We start from the raw sequence: 22,519 nt of genomic DNA, 5'->3' as shown, positions 1-22,519 counted from the left end.
GCCTTTGACCTTCCCCCGGGTCTCACTTGGCTCTTGTGTGGGAGGCGCACCCTCGGATCCCCATTAGAGCGCGCCAGCGCCGGCGGCCTCCCCAGGCACAGCCCGGCACGGGCTCTCCGCACAGCCCGGCACACTCCCCACACGCACAGCCCGGCACGGCCGCCGCGCCGCGATCCCTCCGCCAGCGCCGCCCGTGTCCCTCCGCCGCCCCGGGGCCGCGGTTTGGCCCGCGCGGGCCGCCGTAGCGCTGCCGGGCGGCCGGGCCGGGGCCGGGGCGCGGCGGGACGGGCGGGCGCGCGCCCCTGCGCTCCCGGGCTCGGCGGGCGGGTCCCGGCCTGGCCCCGGCGCCTGGCCCGCACCTGGCACTGCGGAGCCGCCCCCTCGCTGCCGCCCCCTCCCTGCCGCCGCCGCCGCCGCCGCCCAGGGTACGGCCCCCGCCCCGCCCGCGGGGGCGGCCCGCGCCGCGGCCCCTCCTCGGGGCAGGCCGGCTGCATGGGCAGGCGCTGCGGGGCACCGTGGGCGCCGGGATCGCCGTTCCTGGGCGCCAGGTAGGAGAGGTTCAGCGCGGCGGGGCGGGGGGAGGAGGCGCGGCCCCTCGCCCGCAGTGCTGCCGCCGCAGGGAGGAGGCTGCCGGCTGTGCTGGCTTGGACGTTTCTCTCTTCCTCTCCTCTCTTCTGTCTCCCCTTCTCTCTGTCTCTCTCTTTCTTGCCCCCGCCCCCATTTTGCACAGAAGCCGGGAGGATAATTCACTGCAGGCTTTGACTGCATCCCTCTTCCCCCCGGCCACCACCAGCTGCTTCGGGAAAGGTGAAGGTGTTGGCCGGGAGTCTGTAATCCTTGGCAGCAGCTGTAGTGCCTCCTTGATTCACTTTATAAGTAGGGGTGGGGGGACGTGGAAACATCAAATGCCTTTATTATCTGGTATCACATACTATGTAATTGTGTGGACTTAAAACAGAGATAGATTTGTGAGAGTTAAAAACTCCCCCGTGTGTTTTCTCGGGGTTTTTCTGCTACTCGGTGTTTAATAGTCAAGTACAGCATTGTGCTTTCCAGGCTGTGAAGCATAAGGAGGAATGGACGTGTATGGAGCTAAAGCAAGGGGTGGGAATTTTTGTCTTTGTCATAAGATGATATTGAACTGCAAAATCTAAATTTTGGATTTGGGAATTGGTGTAGATGTGTTAATTGATACTGAATGGATGATAATTTGTGTGGAAACCTCTGAAAATAGTAATGCTGCCTCCATCCTATAAGCTCTTGCGTTTATATTTCTTGCAAAGAATGAGGCTAGAATTCAATTTACTGTGAATATTGTATTGACTCACGGTGCGTCTTTCAGTTTAGATTGCTGCTGATTTGATCCTCTGGAATCCGCAAAAGGAAAGTCTGCCAGCCCCTGTGAATAGCTTTGCAGTGTAACAGGAGTGGAGTTCCCGGGCAGAATCGCTGAGAGATATGTGAATGCGTGGGAGCCAAGCTGAGCACATCGGTGTTTCTGCCTCAAACCTGGGCTCGTTCCCCAGGCACAGTCTGTGTGTGGGGTGAACACCTCCGTGGCACCTGGAGATGATGTCAGTAGAAGGGTCTACGATAACAAGTCGGATCAAAAATCTGCTTCGCTCCCCTTCCATTAAGCTGAGGAGAAGCAAGCCTGGGAACAAGCGAGAAGATATAGGCAGCAAGGTGAGTGCTGTGTGGTGCAGGAGCATGCTTTAACTTTGTTGTCTAAGTTTCCATCTGTACTGATGATGCTGCTTTGGGAGACTTGATATAACTGTAGAGCGATGCAGAGGAACTAACTGATCCATGACTGGTCTGTCTTTTAGCTGGGATCTTTGCTTTGCTGCAGATCCTTCTTGAAGCTTGTGCCCCTCTTTTGAAGCATTCTTTTTGCTTTTGTGATATGCACCCAGACTGTATCAGAAAGCTTTTGGGATTTCCCACACTGTGGTGTATGGAGTTGTTACAGATGACTGACAGGATAAATGCAGTGCTGCCTCTTCCTCCATGTTAGCAGCTGCTAACCTGCATTACTGGCAGCTGAGGACCCAGAAACACCTCTTGTGTGTAAGCAATTGCTCCTACCCTGCAAAGGAGAGTTCTGTGAGCATGTGGGGAAGGGAAGGATTACATGAAAGATGTGAAACATGTCTTGGAGGTGTCTGTTCAGATAGCATCTGTGTTCCATAGGTTGGCATGTGCTTTCCTTTGTGTGCCTCAGACCACCTTTCCTTGGGGTTATCTTCTATTGAGTATAGTTGGTTCTTAAAGTCCATCATTCTTCTTGGTGTTTTGGAGAATTCCTGACAGACAGTCACTGACTAGGAATTGACTGGTGTCACGAGGGGAGGATGACTTAAGCCTGGCTTCAGGGAGCACAAGAGCTGGGTGGCATTGCCTTGTGCTGACAGCAGGTGCCTCTGAGTCAGGGCACCTTGTTCTGTCCCTGCCACTGATTCACCTGTAACCCTGGGCAAATCACTCAGCCTTTGTGTAGCTCTCTGTCTCCATAAATAGAAAACTTAATCCCTCCCCTTTTGCAAAGACTTGCTAATAAATAAGAAGTGCTTGTAACACATGTCTGAAAAGTGTATTCATTGGTCTCAAAACAGTAATGCTTCTAAATTTCTCTCTTGAAGTGAAGAGTAGATATAAAACTTCAGGGGAAGTAAATGACACTGTACCTAAAAATGGTCTTTCCCCAGCATGACTTCCTGTTCTCAGAACTCTGGTTCAGGTCAGAGTTCCCCTTAGATGGCTCTTTAATACCAAGGAACACAGTATTCTTCTCTTGCCAAGCAAGAGAAAAACCTGCCTGGCTTCCTCAAAGTTGTCTAGGGGAAAAGTCCTTGGTGCTTGTACTTGACCTCAGTGTGTGCATGTGCATGTATGTGTATTTCATAGAGCCTGTCACTGCCAGTGAAACGTGCTTTTTTGGTGTTTGTTATTCTGTATTCTGCAGGGACTTCTACTGGAAGAGACAAAAGCCACTTGTATCCCCCACATATGGTGGGCATTTGATTTTGGCTCTGTGGTCTGCACACTTTTCAGGGCTGGGACCTACTGCTACATACCCTGGGTATTCTGTGGTACATGCTTCATTTTGCTTTCCTTACATGTGCCTTTTGGGAGAGCTCCATTTCATCCTTCATGCTGTCTCCCAGTGTGCAGCCTGAAGCCCTGGGGAGGGATATAATAGATTCATTCTGCACCATCAAATTTCAGGGTTGGATTTTGTCTATCTTATTAGTGAGAGCCATTAATCAGCAAGGTGCAAAGGAACTGATGGGGAGTTTGATGGCAGAATCAGTTTGGCATTATGAGGAGTTAGGTGCAGGTGTTGGTTTCCTGAAGTGATCAGCTCTGAATTAGCTCAGATGAGTTAGGGTCTGCCATCAGTGGGCCAGCTGGAGGGGGCAAGGTGAAAAAGAGTGGGCCCTTTATCAAAGATCTGACAGATGTTGGAGTATCTGTGGAGATACTCCCTCTGCTACATGTGTGCTCCTCTGCTTTCCAAGGTGAGAAGCAGTTCTGTTTTTCTAAAATAGCAGAATCAGGTTTCAGTCTGCTATTTGCTGTGTGTAAAAACCCGTGGGACTAACGGTGACCATCATACACATAATTCCTGAGGGATCTTTTCTGACCTGCAGGAACGAGTCTTTGAGGCATCTTTGTGTCTTGGATTTTTTGAGAAATAACTGCTCTAAGAGCTATATGAAACTGGTCAGGTGGAAGAATGGAAGGGCCAATGAAATTGGTCATCTCAGTGAGATGCTTCTTGGTTACATAGGATGGAGATGGACTGTTGCCCTAAATTAATGCCTGGAAGATGATATTGTGCTTTGCATGTGCAGATGTAGGTGAAGACCCAGCCCTCAACAGCCCTCTGAGTCCCTCAACTTTTTATTGCAACCAGGTGCTCAATTTAGGGTGGACAAGCACCCTCAGTGGCACTACTTAAACTTCCGTGAACTGTGGTGATTTGGATTTTTTCCCCTCCAGTGGGAAGTGTCCTGGCTCTTTCCCAAAGAACCCTTTGGGCATGTGAGGCTTGCCAGGCTGTCCCAGTGGTTAGGGACAGGCCCCTCGGGCAGTTTGTCATGCTGAAGAGAAGGCTTGTGAAATTGCCTCGTTTCAGTGAAGCAGCCGTGTACTGCTGGGCTGGCCGTGGGCAGTCTGTGGGAGGCTGGCTCTGCAGAGACCTGTTTGTGCATTGCTGTGGAAGGGGGAGTGTGGGTAAGTAGAGATATTTTGCATGATGGCTGTGCAGGACATGCAAGGTGTTACTTGGGATCTGTACAAGAGAGAACTTGTTTTGTGACTTCCACTAGGACTAATTTCTTGCTGTAATTAATGCATGGTTTTACTGTTGAGCTCCAGAAGATCTCTACAGAAGTAAAACTAAGTAGCCAATAGATAATCATGGAAATTAAAAAAAAAAAATGAAAAGAGGGGAAGGAATGGCAGCTTTAAGTAAAGCTTGTTGACAAATGGGATGTGGTGTTTGGTTTTGTTACTGCTTTTTGAAAACAGCTTTTGTTTTGTGTGAGTCCTGATTTTTGTTGCTGCCTGAGTAGTTTTGTCTTTGACTTCTTTTTTTTGTGTGTCTTCCCATATTCATGGCTTGTATCCACTTTTGCTGTGCTCTCTAGATCTCTATTTTTTGTGTTGAACCAATATAGACCTAGAGTACGGTGACTTAAGTCTAAGGTTTGTTGACGGTTGGGATTTGTAATGTATTGGTGTGGCGGTTGGAAGCTAAAATTTCCTCAGATAAGTTGATTGGCCTGCATTCAATTTCTAGAGGATTACTAGCCCTGCCAGAAATCCAGCCGTGCATCTGGTCACCGTGCTTGTGATTCCAGTAGAGACACGGGGTTAAAGGCTGGGCACTAAGTGCCTTTGAATCACCCTGCAGAGCAACACTATCAGGACAGAGGGGAAACTCAGGCCTGACCCATCTCCCATTGTTAAAATGTCCTGGTTGCTGTAGTACCCTGCTGACAGAAGTAATGTACTTAAGCAAGTACAGTTCCTGCAGGGGTTGTTTGTATTGTTGAGCTCTACACTTGTAAATATAAACCTCTTTTTAGCTGATGTCGCTGTGCTTGTTTCAGGGGGGATGGTGTGTGCGGGTATCCTTTGTCAAATCAGATTGAGAATGTCAGTGTAGAAACAAATTGCTACAAAACCTGCTACAGGCTTTCCCTGAAACAGGAAGCCAGCGAATCAAAGAAACACATTTGGAATTTGCTGCTGTTTTCTTTGATCTCTGCTGTTTTTTCTAAGCCAGAAATGTTTTAAGTTGCCTGTTTAAAACCGTGCTTTGACTAAAACCTGAATTCCTCAGCAGGAAGTCATTCAGCAGAGAGCTGTTGTGTTGTGGTCTCTCCCCCTCCAAGTGGCATGCAAACACGTGCAGCTGGAGTGCCTGTTCCTGCCCCACGATGCTGAATTGGACTGGGTGGCTCTGCAAAACCTTCTTGAGAGCTTTTGTTCTGAAAATGAGCCCTGACTAAGTTGCTCCTAGTGGGACAGGGTTTCCTGTCCTCCTTTGGTGAGGCATGGTCTGTTCTTACTGCTAGCCAGTAGAAACAAGTACTTCTGTGTCCTGCCAGTGAGCTTGCACAGATTTAAGAGGAAAGCAGATCTATGGAAGCTTCAGACCTCTCATTCCAAAAAAGTTCTCCAGCTTCTTACCCTGAGAAGCTGGAGGGCTCAGCTGGGACCACAGGCTGTCCTGGACACAGGAGAATGGAGTAATGTTTCTGGTCTGACTGTAGCGTCTTGCCTTCAGCACACAGTCCTTTTTGTTTGAAAATACCGTGTCTTCCAACATGAATTGGTATCAGACCACTGCTGGTCTTAACTGCATCAGCTGGGAATTGCTGAACCTGAACTGTAACAGAAACAAAGGTCAGACAAGTTTGGTTCACTGATATAAATGCATCAAAAATCATCACCTCTTATTAAATCACTTCAGGTGCAGCTGAGGCTTGTTGCAGAGTGAGATTCTTTGTAAGTCTTTGGGAACAACTTGGTCCTGCAGCAGCAAAACCTGCTGGGTTCCCAGGGAGCTGGATGTGGGGCTGAACAGCCTGACTGTGAGGGTGAGGTAGGGAGCAGCCTGTCTGATGCTGACGTAAGCTTTTCTTTTGGCAGGATTTGGAAAGGTCTTCTACAAAATGATGGTACTTTTGAGTAGCTAGTCAGTGCAGTATTGCCCCATTCACCCTTTTCATTCCACTGCAGTCTGAACAGTGCTCAGCCCATCTCTGGGACCAGTGCAGCCAGGGGCACAGCTGAGGGAATGCCTGTAACCCTGGTCTGGATGTCTGCTACTGTGCCCGTTCTGCTTCAGCATCCATGAATATTGCTTGACCCCAGATGGTAGCTAGGTATCTCTCTCACAGCTCTGCACTGCTCAGTCTAAACACACCCAATTGCTTCCTCAGCTTAGGGCCTGCTGTTCAGACATAGAAGGATTTCATATCTGTCTCTGGTCAGGCTTATAACAGTGTCCCTTAAAGCACAGGACAAAGGCTGGTTGGGTTCTCCATAGCCAGACCTGCATTTCAGTGGCATATCTGTATCTGTAGATAGAGTCAGTGGAGCAAGTGAGAATGTCATAACTCAGGGGTTGAATGCTTCCCTACTTGGGTTGCTCTGGTCCCCCCTTATTCCATCCTTGGATATGTGGTGCTCAGGGTGACTCTTATGTTTGTGAATAGTTTCACACACAGCATTTTCTTGTTCCATTCTTCACTCTGTGAATGAAATGCCTTGTCCTGAAAATACAGGGTGATCTGGCTAGCTCCTTTGGTCTAAACATGAGTGTTAAATGTGACTTTGTGTTCACAGAGCATATCAAAGCCAGAGTTTTTCTACTGGTGAACTACAGTGCCAGTTGACTTTGGTTCTTGAAGTATAGTGGATATAAAAGCATAAAACAATTCAATGTATTTGGTCTTGTAGCCTGCAGTTGTATCCATAAAATATGGATACTTTTTGCCAATCTTGAGGCAAGATTGCTGGCAAGATCCATTCTTCCAGCCACCCCTAAGTCATGTGCTGTCTTGACTGTGAAAGACATCAGGAAGACATCTTCATGGCAGGGGAAGCATGATGATGTGCTGGGGTGAAGTCAGCATAAATAACACAAACCAGGTCATTTGCCTCGTGGGTTTTAATAGCTCTTGCTTCCTGTGGATGGTCATACACTGCTTACCTGGATAGCCTTTCAGAGCTGCTGTGGTCCTGCCTTGAATGTTGTTCTTCACCTCCTTCAGATTAGCTGGGTCCTCTGAGAGGGCACATGGGACTTGGCTAACCTGGCTGGGGAGGCTCACAAGCAGGTTTCACACTGCTGTCCCTGCTGTGCTGGGTGAGCTGTGCACAGAATCCCCCCTTTTGTCCATGGGCTGTGAAGTGTGTAGTGTTTGCCAAAGACCTGGCTGGGACAGTAAGATAGCAGAGGTCAGGGCTGTTCAGAGGCATTGCAGGTGGTAGATTTGCTGCTTGCTAGTCAGAGCTATTGTTCACTGTGGTGCTGAGGGAGCTGGTGAAGAAAGGCATCCTCAGACACAGTGGAAAGAGACCTCCTTCAGAGTGTACCATCTGTTTCACTAGCTGCATGCTTAGCTCTTCACGTGGTGTATCACCTCATCTATTTCAGAAGGGCAGAACAATTGAAATGTTGTTTGGGAGTCAGACCTGGCTGGGCCAACATCTGATTTTCCATCATCAAGGATCTGTAAGCACCTGTGACTTGTGTATTATTTTACTGTCCTCTGTGTCTAGCGGAAAGAAACTACAGATCACCACCTCCATTTCTGGCTGAGAAAGTGGTGGTCAGCATTTTGATGGCCTGGAAAATTGAAGTAGATATTTTGTTTCCTGTTGATCAGGTCTTGGGGAGAAGTTGCTTGATTAGCCTTGGTACAATTTTCTCTGTGAGTGAAAGCAAACAACACATACTCTTTGGCTTTTTTCAAAGGTTTTGATGTTTGGTGCCAGGAATGGTGCTTACATGGCACTCAAACAGTGCTTAGCACTGACATTAATGCTGAGTGATCCCAGCTAAGGACTGAATAATTAACTATCACCAAGCCCAGTTTCAGTTACTTCAGGCTTGTGTTTGTGCCTGAGGTACCTGCCTCCGCATAGCTGGAAGTTTCTGAGGGCTCTGGTATGTGCGCAGCAGGGTTGCGGCACGCTCGCTGCTCTGATTCCCAGCTCCACTTGTGGGCTGGTCCCTGTGCCTGAAACCCTGCAGGCTCTGCTGAGGCTGTATCCACCAAAGGGTGGCTACTGCAATTCATAAAACCCTCCTACTATTCCCCTTCACCACAGGGCTGCTTATCCTTGCCCTGAGCATGTTCATGTGTTGTGCAAGGAAAATGCAACTGAGGCCTGCAGCTGTTGTAATCAGCTGTGCTGTGTGATCTGTATTCAAAAATATCAATGCAAAGGGGACTCATTACTAGTATTTGTATGACCATAGACTGTAGGAGCATCCCATCTCTCTACCTTGCTTTGGTGAGCACTGGACAGATGGGATAAAGTAGACCTAGAGGAGCTTCAGGCTTAAAAAACTAAAGGGATGGAGGGAATGGAATCTGTCTATACAGACATGGTTCCAAACTCCCACAGGAAGTCTGAGGCAGACCTAGAAATTGAATCTTGATCCTCTAAGGCCAAGGCCTAGCCTTAGTCACAAAGCCCAACCTCTTGGAGATTACCAGGGATGTTTCTCACCTCTCCCATGTGAGGGGAACTTGTGTTCATTTAAGATGATTTGCTTAAAAGTCCACAAACTATGCTTTTGTAAATGCTGACTTGGTCCCATTGTCACTAATGATTTCAGTAGCTCTGGTGATGATGACTTTTCAACAAGCTCAAGCAGATTAAGCACCATAAGAATTAGAGCTGTAGAAACCCCAGTAAGCCTTGTAAATTTGCTAGTGTCCCAGGAGACCAGTACTGTTGTTAGTTACTGTGAGGAAGCTGATTGAAAATAGTGCTGTAGAGGACTGTGAACTGCTGGTGTATTCAGAGTTTCGAAGTCAATAGCTATAAAAGTCAGACCTGCTTGTTCTCCCAAATACAGTATTAAAATTCACAGTTGGTCAAGATAGCTAATGTGATATAATAACTAATAGAAGATTTCTTACCCAATGAAATTTTAACAATTGCGTTCCTTCCTTACAGTGATGCTTCTTTAATTTCTGCATCTCCCTGACACTTTGCACAGTTAGTATGAAATTTCCCCCATCATGGATCTAGAGAGACTCCTTTCTCAGGAAAAAGGTAGATTATCTGAGGTTGCATCATAGTAGAGTCATAACATTAACAAATGTCTTGAGAGCGGGCAGATTGAGGAGTTTCTGAAAGGAGAAAGCAACTATAAGGCAGTGCCTGTGGATTCAAGGATATAGAGTTATAAAGCTTTCTCCTCCTGTTTTTTCTCCCAAGTAGGCACTCTGAAAAACAGTGCTGCCTCTTCAGAAACCCTTCCCTATTGACAAACAGGCCCAGCACAGGGCAGCTGTTTGAAGTGCCAGTATTGAAGTGTTAGCTACCTCTCCTGTGCTCAGAGTGGTAGCCTTTGAGGTCTCCCAAGAGCTTTGAAATGGGCTGCTCACCTTTTGAGTAGCACATAAGGGGCTGCTTGCCTTTGAAGTCTTATGTGTACTAGGGATGCTTTCATTTACAAAAAAAAAAAAAAAAGCACCATTGCTCAGGGCAGGCTTTGCACCAAAGGAGCTTGAGTTCATTGCACAGTCCCTAATGCATTGAATAAGACTGAGGGTAAAAGAAGTGTCTGTGAGACCTGCCTCCTTATTTGGTGGCACCTCCTTATTTGGTGGCAGGTCTTGGTGTTCAGAACTTGCTGCGCTCTGTGCCATGGTGTGACTGGAACCATGAGGGGATAGGGATGTTGTCAGAGGTATCCTGAGGGGGCATGAGTGTCAGGATGTACTTGGCTAAGCACTTACCTGTGCTACAAAGAATTAGCAAGCTGAGATCCAAAACCAAGCTGTCTTAATCAAAACAGAGTATCAAAAGGGTCTATTGAATGATCCTGTCCCACAGAGAAACAGGCTATATCAGTGAAATGACTGACTTCTGCCAGTTATGTTTCATCAATACTAGTCTTTTCTGCAAGAGCTTTGTGTGGGCTAAGAGTGATGTTTTTCATGCTCTTAACCAGTGCTTCGGTGCTGCTGAATTCTATAAAGTTAGAGTGAACCTTGAAATAGAGCTGTGTAATTTTCTTTTTAAATGATGTTAAAGTTTTTAGATTCTGTGCTCTGCACTTCAGACTGTCTCTGAGCCTCTTCTTTCTCTCAGTGTAAAACAGACAGGGATACTCTTCCACTGTCTGCAAAGCGTCCCAGTGTCCAGGGCTTTAAAACAGCTGCATAACTCCTTGTGTTGGTCTTATCTCCCAGTGTTGAACTAGATACAGTGGTTCTGAGCACAGTTGTTTCAAACCTGCTTTGGGGTATCATCCTTCTCGAGCAGCTGGGTCCAAAAGCATTGCTGACTGTAAAGTGGAACTGACAAATTTGGGATCTGCGTTTTTTGCTTAAGCCCATCTTGTCTCAACTCATCTACTTTTCTTGGACTGAATCATGGCCAGATAGGCTTTAGATATGGTTCTGTTTCCAAACTATGAGGGCTGGCAGGAGAGTGTTTGCCCAGTGTGTGCCCCAAACTCTGCTATGGGAGTGGTGTTTGAGTGGAATGGATACAAGATGACATAAAGTGTTCTTGATGAAATGCATGAACAAATATTTCTGAGTCTGTGGTAGGCCTCAATGAACGTAGCTGTTTCTAGAAGCCTGAGCGGCTTTTGAGGCTGGAATTGTAATTCTACTGTCCTCTGCACTGGGAGGATAATCTTCCTCCCTGATAATCCATGGTTTGTGCTGCCTGTCTCTGCAGGCTTCCCGAGCTAAGCTGTTGAGATGTATTAACACGCAATCAGCAGCGTGAATAACTGGTGCTGGGGGAGGATGAGGATGAGGATGAGGTGCTCTGGGTGAGAGGCAGCTTTCTTCAGCTTCCTTGCCACTGCCTGCTTTGGCTGTAACTTCTGAAAGAACAGGTCTCCTGCATCACCGTTGTGGTGAGTGGCTTATGGGCACTTGCTTTGTGAAGTTCTTGGCCCATTTTCTATAGCAGGCTGCAAATAAGCTATTTGGTGTCTGAGACCTGCAAAAAATACTTTTCTGATGGAGCCATCAGTGGAAAAATGAGTGTGGTGCTGGGGGAGAAGGTGCAGTGCCTGGACTATCTCTGCTGTGTGTCGAAGCTGCTCCAGGCCCTTGGAATGAATGTCTCTGCCCAGGAGTGTCAGTGTGTAAACACGGCTGTTAATAAAATGGCCAGGGGGCTGATTAATGAATTTCTACAGCCCTGCTGCAGCCAGGGTGAGAGCCAGCACAGCACCCAGGCCACAATTGCATGGTCTGGTCTGCCTGCCTGCTAGCAACTTCACGGCTTCTGCCCTGGCTTCTTCCAGGTCCTTCAGCCTCCCGTGGCTGTGGACATGCTGTGGTGTGCTTGGGAAGGGACACTGTGACCCTGCCTATGGCTCTGTGGGTATCCAGTGCCTGGGGAGGGCCCTGCACTGCCTGGGGCCTGTGGCCCTTGGGAAGCCTGCAAAGCTTAGTTTAAACATATGTTTGGGAAAAGGAGACAGCCAAGCTCCCAGTCTATAATAAAATAACCCTCTATAATATACTTGGAGTCTGTGTTGTTCCACCATAGTGGAACTCTGGTGACCAAAGTTCTAGGCTGACCAGCAAGGTTGGGAAAAGCCACCAGGTTGCTGTGGGTAGTAACACTGCCCTCCATGGCAGGGGATATGGTGCACTGGGCAGCTTCTGGCTTTGCATTTCTGCCAGAGAAACTGAATTGTCTCATTAATTTGGAAAAATCTGCCTCTTTGGTGAAAGATGAGTGTTCTACAGGACACCTGGGGACCTTTGAGGTTACCAGGGGTTGAGAAATGCTGCTTGCTGTGGACAGTCATGTGATGTTCCCCTGGGAAAATAAGAGTGCTTGTTGCAATAAGGCATTTAGTTTTGCTGTCAGTATTTTCCAGAGGTTTAAAACAATAGGGAACGCTCATCACCTACTGCCTAAAGGTTTGTTGGCAAGCAAAATAATATCTTTCTTTCTGCTCCTAGTTTTTTCTGGCACTTAGGGCCTGTTGTACTGGGAAGAGCAACCTGGCCCTCCTTAGCCGGCAGCCCTGGCTGAGGAGAGGAGGAGGCTGTGTAAAGAGTACTATAAGTGTCCAGACAGAGATGAGCTGGTGTTCCTACCCTGGGTTGTGGGGGAGGGAGTTGGGGGCCTGAAACATATTTGTGTAGCATTTGGGATTAGTTGAATTGAGGAACTCTCATACTGAGGAGAAGGCAGAACTATAAATCATTAGTGATCTCTGTAGCTGCAGAAGCAGTTAGGACAGAAAGAAGGGCTTAGAAACAAAATCCTTCATAGAATGTCAAAGTGGGTGGTTTCCCTTGCTGGGGAGAGGGTCTTGTCTCTGGACAGCAGAGGGAATGCTGCCTGTGCATTGCAGCCATCTCTCTGGAAGAAGAATTTGCTTCCAGGTCTGCTGCCAGTGTTTTGTCCCATGTCCTGCTCTCCCACTCTCTACTGTGATTTCATTTGGATGCTTTTCTCAGATCCCCAGAAAGTACTGTACAGAGCTGCCAAGCAGGGGGTTTTGCCTTGTAGAGTGTACTTAAATGCTGAGGCCTGGTTGGATCATGGTATGATTATTTTTCTCTGTGTGTGTGTTTAATATGAAGATCATACTCTGTTCTGGTTGAGTGTACATCACTTTTCTTACTGTGCCTGTTAGTACAGTAACTCACAGCCTGCTCTTTTCCCCTGCTTACAAAGTGACAGTGGTATTATGTTACAGCTGTAATGTACACAGTCTTACACAACTCTTTGTAGCATTTTTAGAGTCGTGATGACCTTGAAAGGTTTAAAAGAAAACTGAATGCAAACTCTGGCACCATTCCTGTGGGTGCTTCAGCATGTGCTTAATTTTGTGTGGTGAGGTAGTATGAGTGGTTCATTTCACCCAATGGATGTAAAGATAAGTGTCTCTGTGGCCAATTGCAAGATCAGAGTCTATGTGTGATGATTCATTTAATGCACGTAACTGTATCTGTGTCCATGCCTTATATGTATATCATGCAGTTGTCTTCATCATGTTTTGACCAGCTCGGCTGCACTTTGTCCAATAATCCATATTTCCTGAATGTGCTGCTTACCAGTCCTGTGAAACATGGAATGGAGACTGTTTCTCTTTCCCTGTTTCACATCCTCCAAGTAAGCAGTTGACCAGAGAAATTCCATTTTTATTTTGTACTTGTGAAATTGGTTTCCCCTTTTCTCCCCATCTAGAAGCTCTCTGAGAGAGTGACAGAGCCTCCTCTGATCTAAGCAAGATACTGACCTGGCATGTTCAGGAAGGGCAGTCCCATCCCTAAAATTACAAACAGGTTTGTGCAGGATAAAGCTGGGTTATTTATACCCCAGGAGAAGAGACGCCTATCTCTTCAGAGGCCTGAGATGGTGGTCATTAACTTTTCCACTTCCCATAACCAAAGGTGCTGTGCCTTTTTAGATACTTCTGAAGTGTTGATTATGCTTTCCTCCTCTTTAAAGTTCAGTCCCATTGGGTTCAGGCAAAAGAAAGGCAAGCTTTTTCTAAAAACATGTTAATCGCATATCTGTCCCCCCCTCTCCACCCTCCAGCACTTAACTATTGCAGAGAAAAATGTGATGAAAAGTTGTTTTTATGTGTGTTGGGAAGACTGACAGGGCTGTGTTTGAAGCCTGTAAGAGGGACAGTCTGGTGAAAGGCATGGTAATTATCACCTCTTGCTTTTCTGCATGTGGGCTGCTGTTTGCAGCTTGGCTCACCTGAGGTCGTGTCATAGCCTAGGCTCAGCACTGGCATCAGTAACCTGCGAGCTTTCTAGCAAGTGTCTTCCTCGTCTAAGTGTCACTGAGACCCCTGCAACCAGTGCTGAGGTAAATACCCTTTGCGTGCTGCTCCTTGCCATTCTTGTTTCTTTTCAGTGTGTGAGCTTATGGGTACTGGATTCAAGTCAGACTCATTAAAATATGGTAACACTGCTGGTATTTTCAGTAGAAGGCTTGCAAATAGAGCTGTGTATATCTAACTATCTTCTGTTTGTCCACTCTTAAGTTTACAAATGCAAGTGGATACTGGCAGATGCTCTGCGTATTGCATGTCTGCCTTATGCTGGCCCACACCCTGGTCACCTCCATGTGGTGTCTTGGCAGTCAGACACTGTATCTTGATGTGACAAGAGCTGGCTGTTAACTTACAGCTATAAATCTGTTGGGGCTACAGTGGAGGTCTGTCAGTGCTGTGCAGGTGGCAACTGGCGTATTTATCTTCTGGGTGGATAACTTTTTAATTTTTTTTTTCCTATAGTGGTTTGTGTTTCTGCAGTTGTAGAGCCTGTTCTGGTTTCAGTGGATCAGCAGTTAACAGAGTTTATGGGACATTGTTTCCAATTGCTGTGGTCTAAACATATGTACACCAGCATTGAGTTACTTCTGCCTGGAAATAAGCCACAGAGCTATATATAAAATATGTTTGAACTGGTGCAGTAATGTTGTTGGTATAAATAGAAGAAAGTGGTAGACCCAGGGCTTCCCTTCCTTACAGCTGATTCAAGAAGACTTTCCAGATACTCTATCTTCAGTGGGAAAGGCTGTGGAAGGTGGCTGAAAGCAACAACAAAATGCCATATGGCATGCCTTCAGGGAAGAGCCTAAGTGCTTGGGTCTGGAGCATTGGCTTCCTGCTTGAAGATTGCTCGGCTGTTTTCTCTTGTGGTAAAACATCTGGCAGAAGTCCCATAGGATTCAGTTTGCAGGAACCTGGTGGCCCAACACCACAGAGTTTGGTCTGTGACAATCTTAGTTTTTTCTGACTCCAGAACTGTTGCTGAGTTTGCTTGAACTGTTGGACGTTTTCCTCCTCAAACTGTTAGGTAGTTTGGGTACTTGTGGAGCTGCCTTGATCGTCATGATGTCACACATTGTAGGAAGCAGTATTTTGAAGTGGCATCATCTGCAGTTTCACGGGTGCATCGGGATGCATCTTTTGAACCATGGGGAGTATGTGCTTGTGAACATAACTCTTGCAATTTAAAAGTAGCTTTCTGGTTCTTTGTTGAGATTGTTTAGTGCAAGTATTTGCTCAGTCAGCTTGGCTGCTGTGGCAGATTGTGCCAATTTCTGTGGTCCTTCCTGTCACTAATAGATTTGTATCTCACCTAAAGGAAATAAAGGAAATGACCTCTGTAGAAATAGCAGAAAGTACTGATAAGCATTGAGCAGCCAGTTTTAGTTTTTGCTCGTGGATGATGTTAATTCCATCTTTAAACTCTAAGTACTTCTTTTGTCTTTAGCTAATTTGTAAACAGAAACAGTAACACAGTATTGTCTCTTGAGTGCTCTATTGCAGGTATCGACCTGCAGCAACGTTTGCATGTGGAGGTATTGTCTTTCCTTAAACAGACTGATGCAATTAGAAGAAGACAGACAAGACTGTGTACATGTGGGAACGTTTTGGGGTTTCAGTGCTCCACAAACAATTCTACAGTAATTTCTTTCTGCATTTTTGTTTAAGAGTCCAAATCGTCAGCTGCGTTCATTCAACTCTGACAGGCCATCAGCTCTGTTTCATCCAACACCTCTGCTCTGGTCGGTGATGAGAATTGCAGCCTGGCTTCATGCAGGAGCCCGTTCCGGTGCAGGGGTGACAACAAAACTTGTATCCAGCAGTTGCCCACTACTTCTCTGCCAGTGCACCACAGCAGGGAGTGCACACAAGCTGCATAGAAGCTTTACAGCTCTCTTTTTACTGGAGAAAAATACAGTTTGACCAGAGTTAGCATGGTGGTTCAGCACAAATGTCAGTCAACAGAGATGTTCTCTCTTGTGTTGCTTTGCTCTTCAAGTGTTTGCCTGGTTATTATGTCCTTTGTTTAAACTGCAGAAATGTACTTAGTTCAGGTATTTCTGAACTACATGTGTCACTCAAAGTTATTTCTTATCCAGACAGATTCTGTTAAATGCTTCTAAGTAGGTGGATGTGCTTAAAGCTATTTACCAGGAAATTGGGAGGGTTGCCTCTCTGCTGAAGACTGGAGTTCCATAATCTTTACTTTTGCATTCTGCTTTTTACAACAGCAATTGCTAAGAACTAAGAATGTAAAAGCAGCAGTGCTTTGTGATGTGTTGAAGCAACAAGAGTTGGTTTTGCCCTGGATCTAGGGCTTTCTGAATTTCAAAACAAGAGCAGTAAAGAAATGGTGGTTATTGCAAAGGTTTGCTTTCTTGAAATGTGACAGAAACCACATGGTAACAAAACCAAGGCTTTTTAAAGTCTGTGGATAAAAATTGTTTCCTCTGAGTATGGTTTTACTTCCTCAGTTCTCACACTTGGTAATTCTACCAGTTACCCATGCTCCTGAACCTAAATGCAAGTTAGAGGAGAGTTGTTTTCCAGAGCTACTCCCTCTTTTAGGGTTTTAAGGGACTTAGATGGCAGCCTACACTTTTTTTAAGTCACTCTAACAGCTACTCAAATATGTCACCTTATCTTGGTCTACTGTACACCTCGTTTACAGACTTTGTTTCCTTCAGGAAAATAAACTGGAAAGATGCTTGGGAAAAATCACAGGAATAAATTATTTAAGGGCATAGTAAGTGAAGAATGAAAGCAAGTTGAATGAATGACTTAATGAATTTGTTTAGGATTGCTTTGTAGTTACCTTTATAACCTTTTGTCTCTCTGTAGTTTATTGTCTAGTGGTGGTTTCCTGTGCGTGTGTGTGCAAAAGTGTGAGGATTGATGGTGTTTCTTGCTGCTGACTTACAGTAAGAGTATTCAGGTCTTAGAGATGCTGGGTCTATGTCATAAAACTTGTAAGAAATTTGAACTATTTGGAAAAGACTAAACTGAATTCTGCATCTGCTGTGACTGTTGGATGATGATTGCTTCTCTTGGAGTACTATTTTGCATCTTTGCAGCAGAAAGATGGCTCAGTGGTGTGTACCTGACTGAGCCCATAGGGGTTTGCTGGAGTTGTCTGTGCTGGTGGTTGAGCAGCAGGGGCACGTGACAGGGACACTGTGTTACAGGTGAAGGGCTTTCCCCTGTACTGGAACAGGAGGGGAAGTGGCAACAGGGTTGTTGAGGAAATGATGGAAGTCAGTGCTTGTGCTGTTCTCTTCGGTTTGCTTTCTCAATCTTTGGCCCATGTTCCTATGTATTGATTCCCCTGGGGGATGTGGTCTCCTTTCTGGTTGACAGGACAAATCTCTTGGGTGCTCAATATGCATGTTGATGGACAGATGTGAAGAGCTTAATTCCAGGATGCCTGAAGGGCAAGATGCTGATAAAGTCTATTCTCTGTAAGAAGCTTATTCTTTGGGACAGAGTGCAGGAAGGGATTGCCTAGAGCTCGGCAGTGAGTGTTGTCAGGGGGCAGACAGGAAATTTGAATGTCACCTTCTGTACAAACTGATTGGCTTGGGCAAAAGAGAGAAATCTCTTATGCTTTCTTTTGATTAATTTTTAAGCATTCTTTAAAAATACTGTCCTTGACCTCAAGCAGGAGAGAGGTACAGCAGTGGTGCAGTATGATCTATGCAGTAGATAGCTGCTGAAATTTGTGAGGGAGTAAGATTATTTCCAGTTCTGTTGCTAATTTGTTGCATGTTCAAGACATTTAACCTCAGTGTTTGTGTGGTATTGCCCCCTAGTCCTCTTATACTTGGTTGTAGATTGCCAGCTGTGTGAGAGTACATGTTGCTGCCTGCTCTAAGTACAGGAGGGCTTTGTGTTTGTTGGGACTTCTTGCAAGTACCGTGAAACAAATAATAAATAGTTCAGACAATGTTTAGGGAGAGATGGAATACTCTTCTCTTTACCTCCTGCCTCCTTCCATAGGGATGTTGTCTATGTGATAAATGCTTTGCTCTTACTCTGTCCTTCCTGTTGTATTTATTCCCATCTTAGCATCTTTTAAATTGCTGGTATGTAATTTTTTACCATCATTTAAATCAGCTTACAACAAATCCGTTTTCTCATTCCCTTAGGATGCAAGTATGTGCTTTCCCCCATAACATCACTGAAATCTTAGGGAGATGCATGCGTGGGAGGACAAGGTGTCTTGTCTGGGAGCAGTTCAGGAGTTACAGGCAAGATCCTTCAGGTGACAGGAGAGGTGAGCTCTGAGATTCCTGCTCTGTGTAAGGAATCTGGGCATGAAAAGGTGGGGCTTTTACATACGGAGAGTCTCTTTAAGACACTACTTACAGTCTCTTTAAGACTTCCTACTACTGTGCTCTTCTCTAGAAGGCATAGTTGCTTTCATGACAATGTGGGGTGGGTAAGACAGGTATGAGATATGGCAGTTGAAGACTTGTAGGGCAGAATGGCTGTGTAAATCACTGGTGAAGGACGAAAATTAATTGATTTGGCATGGGGTCATGGGTGAATAAAGAAATCACAAATGAATTATGTGTGTTGCCTCAGGCAGGCTGATCAAAAGGCTTTTCTTCATCCTGCATAGCTCTGTGTATTTCTACTCTTGGACTCAAGATGAACCACTAAGTTGCCCCCCAAGCCTTGTCAAACAGTTCACAGATGCATTTATACCAAAAATAAGCCCCAGAGAAGAAATTAAGGGGAAGGAGATTGTAACATGACGCTTTTCTTGAAGTGCTGAGATGTGGCTTTCCTTCTGTGGCTCCCCTCAGCAGGGTTGACTCTGGGGAAGGCTTTCTGCTCCCTCTCTTTCAGTCTGTCTTCCCTGTGTCCAAGTTTAGCTTGAACGTATGCGTTGTTTATAGAGTTCAGCAGGAGGTGATTTAGGAGGGAGCGACTTGCCGTGACGGTATCAGTGTTAGCAGTGCTGTGTTACGGCCCCTGTGTTTGACTGCTTCAGAGTCAAGAATTATGTGGTGCTGCCACAGTTTCCTTGGAGTGTATGCCTGGGAAGCTGTGGACTTTTAACTGTTGCCTGTTTGCATTTAGGAGCAGGCTCAGCTCAGGGTTGGGAACAAGAGGAGGGACTTCAGCAGAGCCACAGAGGGAGCAACCTTGCCAGCCTATGGCCACATTCCTACTTGGTTCTTTTCATTTTTCTTGTCTCTTGATTTTTGTGAGCGCTAAAGCCTGGGCAAAACAGAGGGGAAGGAGCCTTTCCTATCTGGGAAGTGATGATTAATGATGATGAACAGTGACCCTTATGCTGAGAGAACCGTTTGTTCCTGCTTGATTTCAAACCCTTATATGAGTAACTGAAACTCTGCCCAAGGGAGCTATATTGGATTTTTTTTTTCTTCTCACTGAAGCACTTTCTTTGCCTATATTCAGGCCCCTGTGCATGGATTTGGAGGAGACCAGTATGTAAGACTGCCAGAAAGTCAGAAGTTGCTTCCACTGATCTCCATTGTTGGGACAGATTAGGGGAGTGTTGCAAGTTTGCATTTGTACAGGTAGTTCTTGATGCAGGGGAAAGTGAATTGGCTTCATCTTCTATTACAAAGAAAAAGAATCACTGGACAAATTGCATATGTAGGAGGGCAAAAGCATAGCCTATATAAAGTCTGGTATCTTGTCTGCTCTCTTTCCTTATGAAAAAGTAATGCGCATTTGCAAAGTGGAAAAATCTGGTTCTTGTGAAGGAGTGATCCTGCAGAATTCCAGGTCCCAAGAGCTTAAGGAAGGGTTTCTTTGAAGCCTGCCCACACAGAGGTGTCTCTGTTGTGTTCCATGGGGCTTAACTGCCTGTGGAGCTGGTCCGATTGACTCCATGTGCAGATGCTTAGTCTGGAACAAATCAGGATTGACTCTTTATGTACCAGGAATACCTGTAGCCTGTTTGATGTCACTTTTTCTTTTTGCATTCATTTCATGCATTCGTCACTCAGTGTTCACAAACTTTGCTTATATTAACAAAAAAGAATTTCCCACATCAGAGGCGAAATAGCATCATGACAACACTGACAATGGTGGACAACTTACACACTCTTTTTCTCTGTCCCTTCACCACACTTGTATCTCTGAAGCTCAGATTTTCTGAAAGTTTTGTGAAATCTCATTAAAGTCTGAATTGCTGTTGCTTTTAGAGTGCAAATGATGACTGAATGGTAGAAGGAGGAGAAACTGCTGCTTGTCATGCCTTTGGCTGGAGTTGTTAAGGTTACATGGACCTCTCCTCCTCCCTGCAGTATTTAGGAAGAAATTGAACTTAGTGTGAGAGTGGGGAAGAGAAAATTGGTAGTCCAGGCTGTTGTTAAATGAAGAAACAGAAGATCATTGAATGATGGCTTGGTTGTGCTGTTGAAGCTGGTAGGAAATTAATCCTCTACATGTCCTGTTTGCAGGCTGCAGGAACACTTGCAGGTGTGTTCTGCTGCCAGTTCTAAGTTCCCTCACTATGGTTGCTGGTAGAGGTGCTTTTAATAGCCTCCCACCCACCCCCCGGGGCTGTGCAATGGTATTTATGGCCTGCCTGGGACTGCCTTTCTTCAGGTGCATGAAGAAGAAGGCAGAGTGCAGATTCAGCACGTAGCCCCTGACAGCTGGGGCTGAGGGGTCAGGAATGCAGCCCTGACAGCTGGAATTGGACTGAAGGCGGCCAGCACGATGAGGAGGCCAGGAGGGGAGAGCAGGCAAGAGAGACTCTGTGGAGAGATGGACAAATGCACACACGCTATGGAAAGACAGCCTGTGGGGACCCCGGGTTGCTTGTGTTCCATTTCTCCCACCTTCATCCCGGATTTGTTCTGTTTGTCCAAATGTCTGGATAATTTTTAATAAATGTGTGCACACCCCAGTTGCAACCCCTGTGCAATACACCTGGCAGAGCCATTACAGCTGAGGCTCAGCACTTCCATTGGAATACCCCCCATGCCATCTCTGCTTTTATGCAGGTTTACAAATGTAAGGTAATGTTTCCCATAACTCAGTGATTCAAAACCTTTCAGCAAGTCAATTCCTACTCTTGCCACTCTTGTGCCAAGGAGTGCCATTCATAACTTGTGTTGTGGGAGATTGTTCCCTGATGTTCTTAAAGTGGTTATCTTGAAATCAAATTGCATCAAGTTGGCAACTGCTTGTGTCATACTGTGATGGTCTGGTCAGGTGTTTTTCTGTTTTGTTTTGCTTTGTGGTTTTGGTTTTTTTTTTTTTTCCCTCTTTCACTTTATTTTTTTTAATTGGTTAATTGTGAGGGCTTGCTCATAGCTCTCAATCCTTTTTCCCATGAATACTGCTTTATACTGGGCACTGGCTGGACACACCTTCAATATCAGAACATATCTGTGTAGTGGATTGCATGAAACCAGTTTCATGGTTTTGCAGTAGTTCCTGGAGGGTCAATTGGGCAGCTGGTGTGGGTATGCAATGGTGGCTGTGGGCAAGGCTTAGGGGGCTTGCAGCGAGAGAAATGGAGACTGCTCTGTCAGCCAGAGACCTCCTGAATGGGTGGTGTGTTAGAGCTTGGCTTGCTACTGTAGCCTTTTGTAGGTGGAATATTTTCAGTCTCCAGGCTTGTCAAGACGTTACTCTTTTCTAGCACTGTTTGCTGAGGGAAGAAAGACTGGCTGGAGAAGAGTATAGAAAAACCTCTTTGAAACATATAAAATACATATATGTAAACGAAACTTAAAAGTGCATCTTCTGTATGAATATACAAAAGCAGGGGAACACATTGGGTAGGTGAGGGGCAGAAACCAACTCTGGAGCTGAGTGGTTTTGTTGTTTGTGTGCTTTTGTAAGTCAAACACCTCCTGCAATTAATTCCATCCACCTATCTTCAGCCTTCCCCTGCCAGACCAACAATAAAAGCCCTAACTTCCCCTCCCCCCACAAAAAAAAAAAAAAAAAAAAAAAAATCAGGCAGGGGAACCTGGTCCAAAGCCAGACTTTACATGTTAAGCTGAAGTGCAAAATGAATATTTCACATCTGTGTTATAAAGCCCTGAAATGAAGGCTTTGCAGTGGAAATGCTGACAGCCCCTTAAGTAGAACAGTATGGTGTAATTAGTGCTCTGTGTTTTATGTGCCAAACGAAGCTCAGCAGAACTAAATGTAAAACTTCAAGCCTTTGTTTTTCTGCAGCAGTAACAGGACATCAGACAGTGTGTTCAGACGATGGATTAGTGCCTACAACGTGTGCACTGCTCCCTGGAGGTTGGACGTGCTTTTCTGCGGTGGGCCTCGGGGGCAGCAGCAGAGATGTACAAACAGGGCCAGCTGTGAGATTTGGCTCTCTGTATCGAATTTCACTTATATAAGATAGACAGCTATTTCTTAAATGCTGACGCTGACAATGTACAGCTACATTTTCAGCATTTTCACGTATTGGATGCCGGAGCACATTGATACGACTTTGCTGCGTAGCAGCATGGAAAACACATT

The 22,519-nt window shown here is 45.9% G+C and overlaps 1 protein-coding gene across 1 annotated transcript in view; it reads left to right on the top strand.

Moving 5' to 3' along the window:
- The first annotated feature begins 460 nt into the window (after positions 1 to 460).
- MAPKBP1 (mitogen-activated protein kinase binding protein 1) overlaps positions 461 to 22,519 on the top strand; it is a 101,046-nt gene continuing 78,987 nt past the window's right edge. The window contains exons 1-2 of the mRNA XM_053945485.1: positions 461 to 548; positions 1,343 to 1,686. Coding sequence (XP_053801460.1) covers positions 1,570 to 1,686 — 117 coding nt within the window. The 5' untranslated portion in view covers positions 461 to 548; positions 1,343 to 1,569. The remainder of the gene's footprint in view (positions 549 to 1,342; positions 1,687 to 22,519) is intronic.

The sequence above is a fragment of the Vidua chalybeata genome, chromosome 6, assembly GCF_026979565.1.
Source record: "Vidua chalybeata isolate OUT-0048 chromosome 6, bVidCha1 merged haplotype, whole genome shotgun sequence".
NCBI lineage: Eukaryota > Metazoa > Chordata > Aves > Passeriformes > Viduidae > Vidua > Vidua chalybeata.
This window is presented reverse-complemented; position numbering and strand designations above follow the sequence as displayed.